General features: G+C 41.4%; 1 protein-coding gene across 5 annotated transcripts in view; it reads right to left on the bottom strand.

Annotated features, from left to right (window-relative positions):
• SLC2A9 (solute carrier family 2 member 9) overlaps positions 1–19,900 on the bottom strand; it is a 181,732-nt gene that overhangs the window by 34,712 nt on the left and 127,120 nt on the right. For all 5 annotated transcript variants that reach the window (XM_038399971.2, XM_043512420.1, XM_038399973.2 and 2 more), the window contains one exon: positions 7,562–7,689. In XM_038399971.2, coding sequence (XP_038255899.1) covers positions 7,562–7,689 — 128 coding nt within the window. The remainder of the gene's footprint in view (positions 1–7,561; positions 7,690–19,900) is intronic.

Genomic DNA, 19,900 nt, shown 5'->3' with positions numbered 1-19,900 from the left:
CTACAATCCATCGGTGATCTTCCTGAAAACACCATCCTAGCCACTATGGATGTAGAAGCCTTCTACACCAACATTCAACATAAAGATGGACTACAAGCCGTCAGGAACAGTATCCCCGATAATGTCACGGCAAACCTGGTGGCTGAACTTTGTGACTTTGTCCTCACCCATAACTATTTCACATTTGGAGACAATGTATACCTTCAAATCAGCGGCACTGCCATGGGTACCCGCATGGCCCCACAGTATGCCAACATTTTTATGGCTGACTTAGAACAACGCTTCCTCAGCCCTCGTCCCCTAATGCCCTACTCTACTTGTGCTACATTGATGACATCTTCATCATCTGGACCCATGGAAAAGAAGCCCTTGAGGAATTCCACCACAATTTCAACAATTTCCATCCCACCATCAACCTCAGCCTGGATCAGTCCACACTAGAAATCCACTTCCTGGACACTACGGTGCTAATAAGCGATGGTCACATAAACACCACCCTATACTGGAAACCTACTGATTGCTATTCCTACCTACATGCCTCCAGCTTTCATCCAGACCACACCACACAATCCATTGTCTACAGCCAAGCTCTACGATACAACCGCATTTGCTCCAACCCCTCAGACAGAGACAAACACCTACAAGATCTCTCTCAAGCATTCTTTTAACTTAAATACCCACCTGCTGAAGTGAAGAAACAGATTGACAGAGCCAGAAGAGTACCCAGAAGTTACTTCTTACAGGACAGGCCCAACAAAGAAAATAACAGAACGCCACTAGCCATCATCTTCAGCCCCCAACTAAAACCTCTTCAATGCATCATCAAGGATCTACAACCTAACCTGAAGGATGACCATCACTGTCACAGATTTCGGGAGACAGACCAGTCCTTGCTTACAGACAGCCCCCCAACCTGAAGCAAATACTCACCAGCAACCACACACCACACAACAGAACCACTAACCCAGGAACCTACCCTTGCAACAAAGCCCGTTGCCAACTGTGTCCACATATCTATTCAGGGGACACCATCATAGGGCCTAATCACATCAACCACACTATGAGAGGCTCGTTCACCTGCACATCTACCAATATGATATATGCCATCATCTGCCAGCAATGCCCCTCTCATGTACATTGGCCAAACTGGACACTCTATGTAAAAGAATAAATGGACACAAATCAGATGTCAAGAATTATAAAATTCAAAAATCAGATGGAGAACACTTCTATCTCTTTGGTCACTTGATTACAGACCTAAAAGGGGCAATTCTTCAACAAAAAAACCTTCAAAAACAGACTCAGACGAGAGACTGCTGAATTGGAATTCATTTACAAACTGAATACAATTAACTTAGGCTTGAATAGAGACTGGGAGTGGATGGGTCATTACACAAAGTAAAATTATTTCCCCATGTTTATTCCCCTCCACCTCCCCCCCCCCCCCCACTGTTCCTCAGACGTTCTTGTCAATTGCTGGAAATGGCCCACCTTGATCATCACTACAAAAGGTTCCCTCCCACCCCTCTCCCCCGCTCTCCTGTTGGTAATAGCTCACCTTACTCACTCTCGTTACAGTGTGTATGGTAACACCCATTGTTTCATGTTCTCTGTGTATATAAATCTCCCCACTGTATTTTCCACTGAATGCATCTGATGAAATGAGCGGTAGCTCATGAAAGCTTATGCTCAAATAAATTTGTTAGTCTCTAAGGTGCCACAAGTCCTCCTTTTCTCTTTGCGAATACAGACTAACACAGTTGCTACTCTAAAACCAATTAATTTTCAATAGCTATGAATATTTTACACATTTCCCCCCCGAAATTTTAACATAAAACTGTTGTGAAAACTATGTATAAATACCTGCCTCTTCTTGTTGCTTTATAAAACAAATTATTGAAATAATGCATGGAGCAATCATACTAAAACTTAAACAGATTGAATGGATTAATCATTTTGTTACAACGTTTCAAGCATTGATAAGGTTTTTTTAAATCATGCTATAAGAACAAAATTACAACAGCCTTAACCAGGAAATAACTGAGGCTATTGACTCTGTAATGAAGTATGTGACTCAGATGCTATAATTCAGAAAACAAAGCTGACTGAAGGAGCTGGACAAAGAAGAGAAGGTTAAGGAAGACCATTCTTAAATTCCTGATTTATTCTCTCTAGCTTTGTGAATGAGGAAGGCATTACTGGTCAATTTCATGAATAATCTTAGAAGAAAATTAAAACACAAGTAACTCTGTGTTCATGTACATACATCTGATTTCAAATTGTAAGGAAGCTCTATGAACAAAAAACAAACCCACAAAAACAGCAGTACACGTTGCCTTCTGTATAACTGAAGATGTATTTTGTCATGAAAAAGTAGAATTTTTCATGAAGCTAAATTATGTATTTCCCAGGACAACATGAAATCACTAGAAAAATGTTAGTATAAGATGAAAAACCAAAGAATTTCAATAATTTTTTAGCCTGCTGAGACTTACATAGTGCCTTTTTATAGAGTTAACATTCAGGGCATGACCTCTGATGAAGAATTAGCAGAAACACAGGATACATATAATACAATCTAGCAAAGATAATCATGGACACATTAAATGAGAGATGTGCAAATATGGGGCACCTTGAATGTCCTTCAAGAAAAATCTGAAAAAAGTGTCATTTTCAGGAGAAAATTGCCCTGACAAATGTACACAATTATGGTGGGATTTTCAAAATCACAGAGCATTAGCCTAATTACACTGAAGAATATGGGAGCTTTAGTTACTTCAACAGGAGCAGAGTTAGGAAGCACAAAGTACTTTTTGCAAATCCTTACTCTTACTTTATGGGTTGACGCAATGCTCAGTGAAGCCAATGAAAAGACTCCCATTGATTTCACTGAGGATTGGATCAGGCTCTTATGGCTTATTATGGTGAGCAGTCTAACGGAAGTCAATGGCAACAGTGGGCTGGGCAAAAATTTTTGGTGAATGATAAATTTACCAAAAATGAAGTTTTGACCAACGAAAATATGAGGAAGTTGTTTTAAAAAAAGTCAAGAGAGTTCATTTTGACATTTTCAAAATGAGCCATTTTGACATTTAGTTTCAAATTGATCTGTTTCATTTAGAAAATGTCATTTCGAATCAACATTTCATTTTTAAAATGTCTTTTCATTCAACCAAGATCATTTTTTTTCTGTTTTGGTAAGAAAAACCAAAAACACCAAATCAGTTCAGATTTAGTTTTTTTGAATTTTTCAGTTAAGTCCCGAACCAAAACATCAGCTATTCATTCACCTCTAAGGAGTAGAAAAGGTTCAAAGGACTGGGATATTTGCATTCAGTTTACATTTTGAATGTGTTCTTAGTAATCAAAAGGCTAAAGACTTCCAGCCACCCCCTCTTTTAAATGCAAGATTAGATTAGCTGGGTCAGTGTTTATAACAGTTTCCAGATCGCTCACATAAATTATAATCCATGCAGAGAAATTTAACCAATGCTAGTTGGTAAAAGATGTCCTATATGCTTCTTCTCACTGAGAATACATGTCTAGCAGAAACAGTACATGGTTTACATCAAGTATTTTTTCAGTTATGAGTAGACACAAAAAGCGATTTTCAGAAATTAAAAAACAAAACAAAACACTTATTCCAAATCTCATTACCCAGAAAAACTTGTCTAATTAGCCTCAGACTTTCCAGAAAGAAAAGGAGTACTTGTGGCACCTTAGAGACTAACAAATTTATTTGAGCATAAGCTTTCGTGAGCTACTGCTCACTTCATCGGATGCATTCAGTGGAAAATACAGTGGGGAGATTTATATACATAGAAATCTCCCCACTGTATTTTCCACTGAATGCATCCGATGAAGTGAGCTGTAGCTCACGAAAGCTTATGCTCAAATAAATTTGTTAGTCTCTAAGGTGCCACAAGTACTCCTTTTCTTTTTGTGAATACAGGCTAATACAGCTGCTACTCTGAAGACTTTCCAGAACAATTCTCCTCTGGACAACAATTAAATGTGAAAAACATTTTCTGTTTGTGTCCATTTAAAATGGTAACAGGCAATCATGGTGTCACTACTTTGGCTTTGTAATTGTGAATCCCACTTTTATCATGTTATCACAAGGTGGGATGGCCCTTCCAGGTAGCTGGGTTTAGTCCCCACCTGTGATTAATTAGTTGCATCCCAGCTGGTGAGATAAAAGGCCAACAAGCTGCTCACTTACAGGGAGAAGGGATGCTCATGCAGGAGACTCAGGAAATAACCTGGTAAGGAGGGCTTGCCACACCAGCCAGATGAAAGGCCTGGGTGGGGATAACTGCTACGTAGGCAGCAGCAAAAGACCTCTGAGGCAAAGGCTTTAGCAGGGGCCAAGACGTTGTTTAACTCTTTTGATTGGCATTTAGCTGTGTTTGAACAATAAATGCATCCCTAGAGAAAGGGACTGAAATATTGTCATTGGTGGTAGATTCACTGATGCACTGGCCAGTGAACTGGCCCACCAGCTTGCCTGAAAGCGGGGAAACAGAAACAGGGTCCTTTTCCATGTTTGAGACCTTGCTACACACATGTAGCACTGAAATAGGTATATGGCTGACAAAGCAGTCAAAAAGCTTGATGTAAACAAACTGAAGAGAGTCCAGAGGAGAGCACCAGAAATGATAAAAGGTTTAGTAAGCCTCACCTATGAAGAAAGTTTAAGAAAACCTGGCATGCTTAGTCTTGAGAAAAGAAGACTGAGGAGGGACTTTATAAGTCTTCCGGTATCATAAGGAGTGTTATACAGAAGATGTAATTAACTGTTCTCCCTGTTCACTGAAGGTAGGAAAAATAGCAATGGGCTTAATATGCAGTGAGGGAGATTTAGATTAGACATTAGGAAAAGAGCTCTAAGGACAGTTAAATTCTAGAATAGGTTTCCCAAGAGAGGCTGTGGAATCCTGGTCAATGGAGATTTTTTAAGAACAGGTTAGACAAACACCTGTCAGTGATGGTCTTCTAGATATACTTGGTATCTAAGTCCCTTTGAGACCTACACTTCTACATTTCTATGATTCTATCCAAAATCCCATTTGACTGAAGTGAATGGGAATCTTGGTATTGACTTCAACAGGTACTGGATCAAACCTAAAGTCCCAATTTATCGCCCATGTTCATCATTTCTTTGAATGTCATCATTCATTTTTTGGGAGCATAACTCTCTCCTTCTCTAAGTCCCCATTGTGACATTCTATACCTTGGGGGAGCATACTGTAACCCCATATTCCTCATTTTCATATAATCGTGATCTTACATATAAAACATGCCTTGTAAGGTATTAGGGGAAAGGTTATGATCTGCTGAAAGTCATTTCTCTATCCATATATGTATATCATTAATGCATATGAAGTTATGAGAATTGTGTTGTATGGTGGTAACTAAAACACAAATTGGGGAATCAGCCAGATATTACCTCCCCAGAAGCAACAGCAAGGAAAGTAACCAACACCTGGACAGGGTATCAAACAACCCATCAACAGCCATTGTCCAGCAAGAGAGATACAATGCAATGACTCACCTGTATGAGGCCACACCAGGGGAATTGCTCAACCTTGCATGGAGAGACTCAGGGCTAGTCTACACCAGCAGTGCTAAAGTGCTGCCGCGACATATATGGATATGGATATGAGTCAGCAGTGTGCCCTTGTTGCCAAGAAGGCCAATGGCATTTTGGGATGTATAAGTAGGGGCATAGCGAGCAGATCGAGGGACGTGATCGTTCCCCTCTATTCGACACTGGTGAGGCCTCATCTGGAGTACTGTGTCCAGTTTTGGGCCCCACACTACAGGAAGGATGTGGATAAATTGGAAAGAGTACAACGAAGGGCAACGAAAATGATTAGGGGTCTAGAGCACATGACTTATGAGGAGAGGCTGAGGGAGCTGGGATTGTTTAGTCTGCAGAAGAGAAGAATGAGGGGGGATTTGATAGCTGCTTTCAACTACCTGAAAGGGGGTTTCAAAGAGGATGGCTCTAGACTGTTCTCAATGGTAGCAGATGACAGAACGAGGAGTAATGGTCTCAAGTTGCAATGGGGGAGGTTTAGATTGGATATTAGGAAAAACTTTTTCACTAAGAGGGTGGTGAAACACTGGAATGCGTTACCTAGGGAGGTGGTAGAATCTCCTTCCTTAGAGGTTTTTAAGGTCAGGCTTGACAAAGCCCTGGCTGGGATGATTTAACTGGGACTTGGTCCTGCTTTGAGCAGGGGGTTGGACTAGATGACCTTCTGGGGTCCCTTCCAACCCTGATATTCTATGATTCTATGACAGTGCTTCAATGTGCCTTGTGTGGTCATGGCGCAGCGCTGGGAGAGAGTTCTTAAAAAAACCCACCTCCATGAAGGGCATAGCTACCAGCGCTGGGAGCACAGCTGGCACTTTCTGTCTACACTGGCGCTTTACAGCGCTGAAACTTGCTGTGCTCAGGGGTGGTTTTTCATACCCCTGAGTGAGAAAGTTGCAGTGCTGTAAATTGTCAGTGTAGACAAGCCCTCAGCAATGCCCCCCAAACATGCTTGGACTTGTGCTCCCCAAGCACATGGATTGAGGGTATAAAACAGACAGAGTGGACACATACTGGGCCCTTCTCCTGCCCCCACCTATGCTGCAAGCAACCAAGAAACTGAAGACAAGACTCCAACACAGGAGATTGGCCCAGGTTTAAGGAACAAACCTGTATATTAAGGACTGCAATATCCAGTGGGGTGAGAAAAATGGCTTAATCTAGTTGCTGCCCAGTCTAATAGGATTGAGAGTTTAGACTGTGTGTTTATATTTTATTTCTTTTGGCAACTAATTCTGACTTTTTGCCTATCATTTAATATCACTTAAAATCTACCTTTTATAGTCAACACAGTTGTTTAATTGTTTTTTTTTTTATCAGTGAGTTTGTATGAAGAGTGTGGCAAATCTGCTCAGGTTTTCAAAAGGCTGGTGTATGTCCACTTTCCATTGCTGAAGTGGTGAACCAATTAATAAATATGCACTGCCCATCTCGAGCAGTGCAAGATGGTATATTCCTGGAATACAGTGCTGGGAGCTGAGGGGATTTGGCTCTAGTGGCTTTCTCTGTGTGATTCATGAGTGGATCTGGGAGCATTCATACAATCCGGCTGGGTGTGGGGGCTCCACATGCAGTTGTGCTGAGCGATCACAGCGCCTGGAGGGGTTTGCTGCTGGTCACTAGCAAGGCATTGTGAGAGACACCCCAGGATGGGGAGACTTCAGGGGGCATAGTCCCAGAATGCATCCCAGTCCCAGGCTCCACCCTGGGGGGATCCTGTCACACCCACCTTCTCCACCAGAAATAAGCTATTGTTCACAAGCCCACAACATAATAATAATTTCCTCCTCACTTTCCATTAAGTGGAACTTCAGTATAACACACATTTACAATTGACACACTTAAATGTATCAAAAGGAGGTGCAGGTTTCATTCCACTTCACAACAAAGAAAGTTTCACAATGACCCAATTAAACTATTAATTCAACTATCATACAGTTAATTGTGCAGGGTGTGTACCTGAATGAAAGGGAAAAGAAGTCCCACTGAGAAGTTGGAGAGCCAGTTGACTGTCCCAGCTATCATAAATGCGGCAGGCTTTTGAGACTGCTGAAAAAACTCTCCCGTCAAGACAAATGGAATCCCACCTGAAATGTAACAGCCAAGAAATGGTTGGTTTAATAAACTCTGATGCCTAAAGCTATGGTGGCAATCAATATGGAAATGTCAAAAATTCACAAGCACCGAGATCTGCGACATCAATCAATGTCTGGTGCAGCTCTCCATCTCTATTCTGGTGTGAAGTTATAACAGGTAGATCTTGAACACTGCAATTTATTATTCCACATGGTTTATTAAAATTTTAATTTTAAAGGGCTTGGCTTTCCCCTCCTTTATACCAGCTTTACATGAGTATAACTCCTTTGTGGAGTTAGAATGACGTAAAACTGGTAACAGAATGGACAATGGAGCCCAAAGTGTTTACCAATTTAATTTTAAGTTGATAACATGGGAGCAGTTTAACTCCTGTTCTTACTAAAACAGTCAAAATGCTGCAGATTGAGGGATATTCTGTAACAGATTTTATGTTAAACATTAGTATTTGGACAGGTGATTTAGAAATATACTTTAAAAAGAAAGATGATATATTAAATAACTTCATAATTATTCACATTTTTGTAACAGTGAAGCTGGAAATGATGAAAAGGCAAATGGTTACTACTTGTTTGGTATTCTTTCATTGTTATTTATTTTACACACACAGAGAGTTTATATTGAAAATGTTCTTTTAATTCTGATCCCTCTGGAAAATCCATTTTTCCATATTACCCACAAATTTAAAAAACAAACCCTATTGTATGTTATATTCTCTGTGTTGTCTCCCAGTATGTTTCTATCTGATCTCTCTTTGTCCTTTAGATTGTTAGCTCCTTGGGTGGAGACTTTATCTTCATTTGGCTGTTGCATAGCACTGAACACACTTGTCAATGCTTAAAAATGATATATCAATAAACTGCTACAATACATTAACTAGTGCTTAACAGTACAACACTTAAAATACATATAGTATCAACCATACTATGAGCACTAAGACATAACCCTTTGCAGATATATAAAGGGACACATAGAAAAGATAGGCCATGTAGCTTACTAACATGCAGTAGCAAGACCTGTCTCTGCCTCAAAGAACTTAAAGTCTAGTGAAACAATGGACACATGGAAACAGGGGAATGAGATGAACAAAAAGCCATGAGACTGATCAGTAAAGTTCAGCATGCATGATATTAAGTATTATAATTTATTTGTCTTACGACAATGTCTGAAAGCCCCAACTGAAATTGAGGTCCTATTGTGCTAGGTCTGTACATACACACAGTAAAAGACAGTTTCTGACTCAAAGAGCTTACTGTCTAAATAGACAGTACGAAGGGGACAGAAAGGTAGTATTGTTATCCTCATTTTACAGATGGGGAAATGAGGTACCAAGCCACTAAGCGCTATTACCTCAAAGCTATCCATCCTGTCCATACTCTACAACTAAAAAACGGTATTCATCTCTATGGGGAATTAGTAGAGCACTGGCTGTTCTGTACAACACTCTGAAGATGTATAATGAAGTGATATGTAATGGTTCAATAGGAGTCTCTCTCATAGTGTATATTATGAAGCACAGGCAACACACTGTCTCTTAATCCTTGGTGGCCTGCCCAGAGAGATTTCCATACTCCTGGGACCTGGGTTCAACTTTTAGGTTCTGGCAGGCAAGATAACAACTGCATCTGTTATGTCAGCATCTGTTTCAGATCTTGACATGCCATGTGAGGAAGCTGTTTGCCAGAGCATTTGCCCTGTGGAGAGAGGAAGTGAAGCACTGCATACGCAGAAACCATAGAATGAGGATTTATTTATAATTATTTATTCTGTCATGCCTTTGCTGTAGGACAAGCTACAGAGGTGGTGTTGTTCTTGTCAGTATAATCAAAATGTTGTTCTAGATCCACTTGAGAAAATACACATTGCATAAGAGAGGAAAAGAGCCAAAGGCAAAAAGAAAGAACAGAAGGACAGAAACGTATCATAAAGAATAAACGTTATGGAAACAAAAATGTAACAGTGCTACTTGAAAAAAAAATCTCTTAAAAAATCGTGTGTGCTTTCTGGATACATATTCAGCATCAGTAAGCCTACGCTTTACATTAGTCACCAGCATCACAGAGGGCTTGAATGTAGTTAAAAAGAAATCTTAATTAATTTAATTTAAAACCGTGTCCAAGAGATTTTCTAGAAGTCAAGAAAAGGGAGAGTGATGCTGTGGAGGCCTTTCCAAAAGTGTTTTTTTGGGGGTGGCAGGGATATTAGAAATGGCACAAACAAGTTGTTCCACACTTCAGGGGGATATAGCCAATCATTTCTGAAAGGCACTGACTAGCCAACGTAGGGAGGATATGCTACTGCAGTGGGATGATGTCAGAGATTGCGTGAGAGAATGAATCAGTCTCTGAGCGTGTGAAGGAAAGTCTGACTGAGCTGAAGCATAGGGCAGTTCTGAGGAAAACCAGGAGGCTGGGTTAAGACAGATTCTGTGATGCAAAGCTTTAAAATATCACAGGGCTTATGCTGCACTAGGACATGAGGTATGGGATGAAGGTGTCTTCCAGGAGTCAGTACATGGTACATCGAATTGTGGTGAAGGAGCCACTCCAAAACAGAGTGAAATGAAGCAGGGATTGAACCACTGGACAGACCAGTGGGCACCATGAAATAACCTTTGAAAAAAGGGGTCTGGCTCAGGATCCAATTGACTTGCAATATGAAACCTAGAGTAGAGAAATCTAGAGTAAAAGGCATTGAGATACAGGTCGACATCAGAGGAGTGACCAAGCTAAGGTACTGTATGTATAGGTAGGATTTAATGTACGAGTATAGGAATATGAATGGACAAGATACACAATCTAGATATGTACATCATTAAAATCAACTGTTTATTGTTGGCTTGATTTGGCCCTCTAACATTAATGAATCAATTTAGATGAAAATTACACCAACATCTATGACAATTAAACTTTAGAGCAGCATTTCCCAGACTTATGAAAACAGCCTCCCTTCAGGAAAATGAAATCACTTCTCCCCATTAACCTAACCAAGGCCCACCCAAAATAAGTGGTCTGTTGTGATAATTGTGACGCAGAGCAGGCTGTGCAGATTTTCATAATCTTCCTCTCCTTTCTCGCATGCTTTGGTAAACAGTGAAACAGTAAATAATGTTGACATTTAAGCCTCATCTTTGGCATCTGAATCTGCAGAACCCATTGAAGTGAATGGAGCAGCATACACCTCAGATTTAACATTTCAGGCTCTCTGCAAACTCAGGTTGACATCACAGCATTGGCTACACTCAGATGACACTTTCAAGGTTCTCTCCACAGCAACTAGAGATTAAGTCAGATCTTTAAAGGTATTTAAATACTTACGAATGCAGATAGGCACTTCCAAAAATCCCCACTGGGTGCCTATTTGTATCTTTAGACACCTAAATCCTTTAAAAATCTGGCTCTTAATTCTTTTTTGAACAAAAGCAGAGACTCTGGAAAGCCACTAAGATACATGTTCTAGTCCCCCAACTGATCAGTTACACATACAATGGGGCCTGCCTCACACTTTAAGCAACATTTCCTAGGGAATTGCATTCAGTTAAAAACAAGAAAGGAAAAAGAAAGGAAAACACCATTTTCTTTGTTACAATTTATGGTTCTATAAATCTGGGTATTATTCTTGGCTCTCTCATATCCTTGAGAAAGTTGCTTAACCTTGTGTACCTCAGTTCTCCCATCTTAAAATGAAGATGATCCTGAATGTATTGTTTCAGAGTAGCAGCTGTGTTAGTCTGTATTCGCAAAAAGAAAAGGAGTACTTGTGGCACCTTAGAGACTAACAAATTTGAATGTATTGAATGTATTGAATGTATTGTCACATTTTCAGGGTAACTGCACCTTTACTCCCTGCTCCGTGGTCCATGCCAGGAGTGCCCACTCAGGTCTCAAGCCATCACCAGTCTCTGGCAGGGAACTTGGTCCCACTCCCTTCCAAGAGGCGGAGTTTTAAGGCTTCACAACTTCCTGCCTTAGACTGGGATATCCACAGAGAGCTAGTTTGCCTAAAGACCAGTGCTTGTGCTTTGCCTTCCCTCCAAGGGCTATGATCAGCATATTGCCAGCAGTTACAAGCCACCACATAGCTAAACAAGCAGACATGTTCTTAAAAGGCAAAAGCATTACAGAGAAAACATGATAAAAACAATAAACAGATGTAAACACACACTGAACATACCAGGAATCACCCATCAGTCTTAAGGGGCCCTAGTAAGCCAAAGTCTTTCCAACCCTCCCACAAGGATTGGGGCCCTCCTTGGATAGTCCTGTCTGCTTGTCGGAAAGGAAGCCCTGAGTCAGTTCAGTTTTTTTTATAGCAAAAGCTCTTTCTGTCGTGTGACTGGGACCTGGGCAATCATGCCTAGTGGGCAGAGCAGGAATCAGGCCTAATGGCCAGAACAAGATTCAGTACCTAGGAATCAGAGCCTAGGGTCAGCACTGGAGCCAGATGACAGAGCCAAGAGCCACAGTCAGAGTCAGGAGTTGGAGCCCATGGTCAGAACCAGGTTACCCAGTGAGGCAAGGTTGTAACAAGGCAGGAGCTATCACAGCCATGGGCAAATGCTTTTAGCAACCACTCAACTGAACTGCTGCAGATGCTGGGCTTAAGAGCCAGTGTGCTGACTTTTCGAAACCTTCAGGCAGCCCATTACAGGCCAGCTGCAATTGTTAGGTTGCCTGGAGACTGGCTCTGCAACAGCCTTGATTCCTGAAACTTTGTCTGATGGTCTCTGGAAAACTCAGTTTGAACCAGCATATGCAAACCATCCCACAGAGTGATACATTTCTGGAGGTATTTACAACCTAACTGATTCACCTTAATCATCCCCCACACATTGTTTCTGGTTCCTGTAGGAGCTGAGATAACCCTCCCCCCTGGAGTTGCAGACAGTCGCTAGCCCAAAGTGATACATAAACCCAGAGGTGTTGCATGTGGTTACAATATCTGTCACCTGTCCTAGTGGGGGATGTGAAACTTAATCAGTGTCTGTAAAATATGAGATTTTTGGATGGAAGTTGCTATTAAATGCAAATTATTATTATTCCTGTGACATTTGTAACTACACTTCCGTACCAAAAGAGGTTCAGCTTAGATTCAGTATTCAGATTTTGGAAGTTTATACGACTTGAACCTGCCAAACTGAAGGAGGTGCAAATATGGTCTTCACACCAACAAGGTGAATCATCTTGACAAGTATACCATTGAAAGAAAAAATGAGGAATGGACAGTGTAGGCAAACTAAGTTTTAGAATTTCCTTGGATTGTTGTGATAAAGTTTGTCTTTATCAGTCATTCCATACAAATAAGTGACCCTCATTCAAGTGTCCCCTTCCCAATCACTAACGTGAACTGAAAATTTCTGTCCTATGTTCACATACAATTTTTGTTATTGGAAATGATAAATAAAAGCAGTCAGTCTGACCAATTCACAAAGGTGCCACGGTTGTCTTGAAACACATGATTGTGGGATCTTGCAACTTGTGTGTGTGTATACCACTGTGTGTATTTACATGGGCTGGCTTTACGGATTCAGCACACCTCTAAATGATGTACTTTCCCACTGAGAATGAGCCATACCTGAGCATCACCATCAGAAGGTTATACACATGTTTTTCATTAAAATAGCTATTTTTTGGTGCTGATCATTAAAAAAAAAAAAGTACATTAGGAAACTTTCCAGTAGGAGTTTTTCAGCAAGGCAGCTTCTGAACATGAATTTACAGAGCTAGTGCACCGACCATAATTATTGTGGTGATTCCCTTTTATTACTTTATTCTTTTCAGAGTTGCAATGAATATAATAGAAGGAGGAACTCTTAACACACTGTAATGTCTTAATGAAAGACAATATACCTGTTAACCTGCTACCACCATTACAACTTACAAGCCTCTTATTTCAGCTGTAATATATTACGGGTCAGATTTATAAACACCCAAAAATGCGTGTGTGTGTGTATATTTTATATATATATATGTGTGTGTGTGTGTGTGTGTACACACAATTTGGCAAACAACAATATTGGAGTATTTTTGTGCAATATTTATTTGCATACATAACTACCACAATTGCAGTCAATGTAATTCGTTCACAAATGCCCACTTACTCATCCAAATAATCAGTTATGTATGCAACTGATATTACAGCACAAAAATAAATAAATACAAATGGCAATTTCATGAATTTAGGCACACAAATGCACATGAATTTTGCATGTGCAACAGTGTGCATTTTAAAAATATATATAAAATATGAATCTACAATAAAATTGTATTATAAAGATAAAAGCTATGCAGTCTTTAATATTTAGTTAAATGGTACATTTTCAGATAAATGCTGCTTAGTAGGAGTTGATGAATGTAATATAAAATCTAAATCTCTCTTTCAAAGGCTTTTCAATACAGGAACAAATTTTTGATCATAGAAAATATGCAAAGTGAGCAAAATCTTAAGATCCTTACTCTGTTTTTACTCAGTCCTTACTTTAGCATTGAAGTCAGTGGAGTAAAAGTAGGATTTATGGGATGAAATTAAGAAAGGGAATATTTAAACTGAGTATCAAGGAAATTTATCGCTTTGGTGAATAGTCCCAAGGGAAGGGTAGAAATTCTGTCTCTTTTGAATGACCAAAGAGAATGTTATTCCTTGAGAAAAATGTGCTCCGTTTTAGTTATGGTCATGTATAGGGGAGTATGAAATTTCAGGGAGTTATAAATTCTTGCAAATATTTTTCCTGTGTCTGTCTGGACTAAGTGAGACAGTAGAAGGATATATCAAAACTGTAAAGAAACCTCATGACATTGAGTCTCAGAGTCTGAGTCAATTGGCCCTGGCTGTTGGACTAAAATAGATGTTAGGGCTGGTGCTAGACCAGGGATGGGCAATCTTTTTGGCCCCAGGGCCACATCGAGGTTGCAAAACTGTATGGAGGGCCGGATAGGGAAGGCTGTCTCTCTCCAAACAGCCTGGCCCCCGCCCCCTGACTGCCCCCCTCAGAACCTCTGACCCATCCAACCCCCCACCCCCTCCTTGTCCCCTGACAGCCCCCTCCTGGCACCCCCCATCCCTAACCGCCCCCCCGGACTCCCATGCCTATCCAACCCCATCTATTCCCCGTCCCCTGACAACCGCCCCCCCAAACCTCCACCCCATCCAATCTCTCCCTGGTCAGAGCAGCAGGACTGGCTTATTGGAAAGCCTGGCAGGTGGGTAGGGTGCAAGCTGCACTGCCCACGCAATGGCGTAGCTACGGGGGAGGGGGAACAGCAGGGGAGGCCTGGCTAGCCTCCCAGGCCAAGAACTCAAGGGCTGGGCAGGAGGGTCCCGCGAGCTGTAGTTTGCCCACCTCTGTGCTAGACCCACCCCCCTCATGGGGTCTACACTGATTACAAACATCTACATTGCAATTGTACACTCCAGCTGCCCGAATCTCTTGAGCCTGAGTCAACGGAGGTGGGCCAGCTGCGGCTGTGCCATAGGTCTTTTACTGCAGTTAAATGTACCCACAGAGTCTTCCAGCGATGGGAGGCCAACTAGGAGACCACTCAATGTCACTGAAAGACTTCAGAATTTGATGTCAAAACAGTGGAGGACTAGAGAGGACTTAGTAATGGAAATGCATAAAGAATGCTCCATTTGATCAGAAAATCACATGGAGTCAGAGGAAAAGAGATGAAGAGCAGGACAAAGTGGCTGAGGAAAAATTTCTGGATGAATATCTATACTGTGATCTTGAGCAGAGGGAATGAGATATTGAATTTCACAGGGACATGTTCTGGCTCATGAGGTGGAGGGGCAAATCCATAGGGCACATGACTCCTGTGGATTTGCCTCGACATTGCCATACCCTACAACTCATGCCCAAAAATGACAGAGAGCCAGCCAGAAAGCCACTCACCATCCAGCCACTCATGGATCCTCACAATATCCGCAATATCACCTGCACTCTAAACCTTCTCCAGTTTGAATGTCAAAAGGTAAAGAAGAAGGAATCTTTATTTCTTTAATGTGTGCATAAACACTACATTTGATCTCTAGGCAACAGCTCCACGCGCTATACAACACCATTAATCAACCCCAGTGTAAACCTTCTGCAGGTTGTGAATGCAAGCGTACAAGGCACCTATCATGGTTTTTGTTTTTAACAGACCCAGGACCACTAATAGTTGCATTTGGTAGTTGTCTGTAAGCAGACCACAAAGCATCATTGTTGGCAATCCATTCCATCTCATATATAGTGATTGGGATATCTTGTGTGCTTTACATGTGTGGTGATAACTGTCCAAACAAGTGAGTAAGCAGCACCCTCTTGATTTCTGTCAGTCAAAGGCACATTCCCCCATGATTCTGCACATGCTCAGCATATGGTTAAACTGCCTCTTATCCAATCTGGCGCATATCAAGTTAAACATTTATCAACTAGGGCAGCAGTTTACCTAAAAATCACAGCACGACTGTTGGGGGAAACAATGTACCAGCTGGCCTATAGTGACACAAATTTCTGAAATACCCTGGCATCATGCACCATGACACTGCATTCAATGTTGGTGTCCATCAAATATGCCATGGTGGTCCATAAGGCCTGTGCAATGATGGAGTAGCAGCCCTTCCTGTTAATGTACTCGCTTGTTTGAAATGGCATACATAGGCTAGAGATATGCCACAGTCACACCTGCACGGTTCAGGAACATCATCCATTCAAACTGCAATTATTTCAGGAATATTTCCAATTTTTACAACCTGAGGGGGGAACGGGACAGGACAGCACAGCATTAATTGTCTGGCATATCTCCATGATTGCTATGCCACCACAGAATCATATAACTGGAAGGCACCTCACGAGGTCATCTAGTCCAGTCCCCTGTACGATGGCTTTGCTGACCCCAAACTGATTAACAACAGATCTATAACTGTCTAGTGTTGCCAGCTTCCACGGCACAAGAGCAACACACTTCTGGACCATTATAGGCCCTTTCATCTGGGTGTTCTGCCTCTCAAGGGCAGGAGCAAGCTCCTTATACAGCTCATGTGAAAGTCCAGGCCTCACTGCTGGTCTCCCATGTTTGCATCACAATGTGGCCCTAACAATATGTGCTTGTGGTCCTAGTCTAACAGCGTGTGTGTGCGTGCGCACATGTGCATGCAAGTATGCGGAGGGGATCTCCCCTAAAAAGCAGCATTCACTCAATCAGTTCATGATCCTGTTCTTTTGTTGTTGTTCTGCTTGTAAACTGCTTCCTGTGTCTTCTCTGGGCCAAAAGTAATCTCAGAAACATCTGCCATGGTCTCTTGGCAGCAGCTTCAGCAAAGGCATGGAAAAGAAACATTGCCTCCATAAAAAACAGCAGCTGTTGGTTATTAAGATGAGTAGGATTCAGACCTCTGGCACAGAATAGCACATCACCACACCAACTTTGGTCCTGCCAAGAAATGAATTTCCTGGGCCAAGCCAATTTCTTTACACAATCCCGAGAGTGGACAGGCATGTTGCCCCATAACACCCTGCAATTGTGAGGATAGAATGGTGTAGTGAGTTGTGGTGCAATAAATCTCAAGATACATACCCATATAGTTGTATTGTTTATCACAACCAGATACAGTGCTGGTGTGGACATGGGGAATGACAGCAGCATGCTTATATCAACCTATGGTCATGCTGAAGTGGGTTTGGCTACCATATACTGAATAGCCTGCAATTGCTGAACCTGTGGTTAGCATGCAGTGAAGACATGGCCTAAGAGAAAACTGGATCAAGTGCTGAAAAAAGAATATTGTAGGAAATACCCCTGCCCCAGCAGCAGAGGGACTAAATGACCTAATATGTCTTTTCCATCTCTGATTTCTACTAATCTATACATGGAGCAAAATTTTGAAAAATATTTAACTAGAGTTTTGAGATAATCTGACAGGTTACAGATTAGTGGTGTAGCACATTCAAATGCAAAAGTGGTATTGCCTAGCTAATCCTATATAGGGAATTGGGAGCAGAATGTGTGGCAGGGATGTAACACTGCTTGGCTTCATAAACAGAGACACTGTGGTCATCTTTGTGGATTTAACTTGAGATTTTCAGTCTGTACTGCTTGACTTTTTCAGAGTTACGTATCTATCTAAAATATGCCTTGTCAGTATTTCAGTTTAAAGTGGCATATCTATAACAAGTACAAATGATAATTAGGACACAATGTCCAAAAAACAGGGACCCTCCTAAAGCTTTCCCACCACTCCAACCCATCTACTCATCCTGGCCTCTTTCCTCCATTCGTTAGGAGAACAGGAAGGCTTTGTGCCATGACCTGAAGATCAACAAATTCAGGCTCTGATGAACTGCTGGTGGAAGTGAATTCCACACGCCAGGGCCTTGTCTTCAGCCCCTCATCAATATATCAGGGGACAAGTCAACTGATCTTATATGCCACAGATTCAAACAAAACAAAGCATTGGGGCAGACCCTCAACTAGTGTAAATTGATGTAGCTCCACCAACTAATATCAGTTGAGGAGCTGGCCCCCATAGTCTTTATGAACCAGCCCATTTAAAGCTCTCTCAGCTGACGCGATAATATTACCAAGCATCCTGAACTACATAATTACTATTAATCATGTACTGAACTATATTCCAGAAAATGAAATACAGTTAAAGCTGCTACAATTGATAATCTTGCATTATTAGTTTTTATCTGTCACTGGTCTGCTCTTTAACAGGATAACAACGAGGAGTCTGATGGCACCTTAAAGACTAACAGATTTAGTTGGGCATAAGCTTTCGTGGGTAAAAAAGCCACTTCTTCAATGCATGGAGCGAAAATTACAGATACTGGCATAAATATATATTGGCACATGAAGAGAAGGGAGTTACCTTACAAGTGGAGAACCAATGTTGAAGGCCAATTCGGTCAGGGTGAATGTGATCCGCTCCCAATAATTGATGAGGAGGTGTCAATACCAAGAGAGGGAAAACTGTTTTTGTAGTGAGCTAGCCACTCCCAGTCCCTATTAAAGCCCAAATTAATGGTGTTAAGTTTGCAAGTGAATTGTAGCTCTGTGGTTTCTCTTTGAAGTCTGTTTTTGAAGTTTTTTTTGTTGAAGAATAGCTACTTTAAAATCTCTTATGTCCAGAATGTCCAGGGAGATTGAAGCGTTCTCCTACTGGCTTTTGTATATTACCATTCCTGTGTCTGATTTGTGTCCATTTATCCTTTTACATAGGGACTGTCCGATTTGGCCAATGTACATGGCAGAAGGGCATTGCTGGCACATGACGGCATATATCACATTAATAGATGTCCAGGTGAATGAGCCTTCTATGGTATGGTTGGGTCCTATGATGATGTCACTAGAATAGATATGGGGACAGAGAAGGCTACAGGGTTTGTTACAGGGATTGGTTCCTGGGTTAGTGTTTCTGTGGTGTGGTGTGTAGTTGCTGGTGAGTATTTGCTTCAGGTTGGGGGGCTGTCTGTAAGTGAGGACTGACCTGCCTCCCAAGGCCTGTGAGAGGGTGGGATTGTTTTCCAGGATAGGTTGTAGATCGTTGATGATGCACTGGAGAGGTTTAAGCTGGGGGCTGTACATGATGGCCAGTGGTGTTCTGTTATTTTCCTTGTTGGGTCTGTCCTGTAGTAGGTGACTTCTGGGTACCCGTCTGAGTCTGTGAATCTGTTTCCTCACTTCCCCAGGTGAGTACTGTAGTTTTAAGAATGCTTGATAGAGATCTTGTAGGTGTTTGCTTCTGTCTGAGGGATTAGAGCAAATGTGGTTGTATCTTAGAGCTTGGCTGTAGACAATGGATCATGTGGTGTGTCCTGGATGGAAGCTGGAGGCATGTAGGTAAGTATAGCAGTCAGTAGGTTTCCAGTATAGGGTGGTGTTTATGTGACCATCACTTATTTGCACTGTAGTGTCCAGGAAGTGGATCTCTTGTGTGGACTGGTACAGGCTGAGGTTGATAGTGGGGTGGAAATTGTTGAAATCCTGGTGGAATTCTTCAAGGGCCTCCTTTCCATGCATCCAGGATGTTATTTCAGAGGATCTTTTGTTTAACATATATTTTGGTTTGGTACTCAGAAAGTGTATCAATTTAACAGCATGTTGAAAGTCAGCCCTGGGAGCATTATTAACGTTAATGGTGCATAACCCATATTAACAAAACTCATCTCAGAGTAAATAAATAAATTAACCGATGGTGTGAACAAAAGTATAAACTGATATC

Source organism: Dermochelys coriacea, chromosome 4, assembly GCF_009764565.3.
Source record: "Dermochelys coriacea isolate rDerCor1 chromosome 4, rDerCor1.pri.v4, whole genome shotgun sequence".
Taxonomy (NCBI): domain Eukaryota; kingdom Metazoa; phylum Chordata; order Testudines; family Dermochelyidae; genus Dermochelys; species Dermochelys coriacea.
This window is presented reverse-complemented; position numbering and strand designations above follow the sequence as displayed.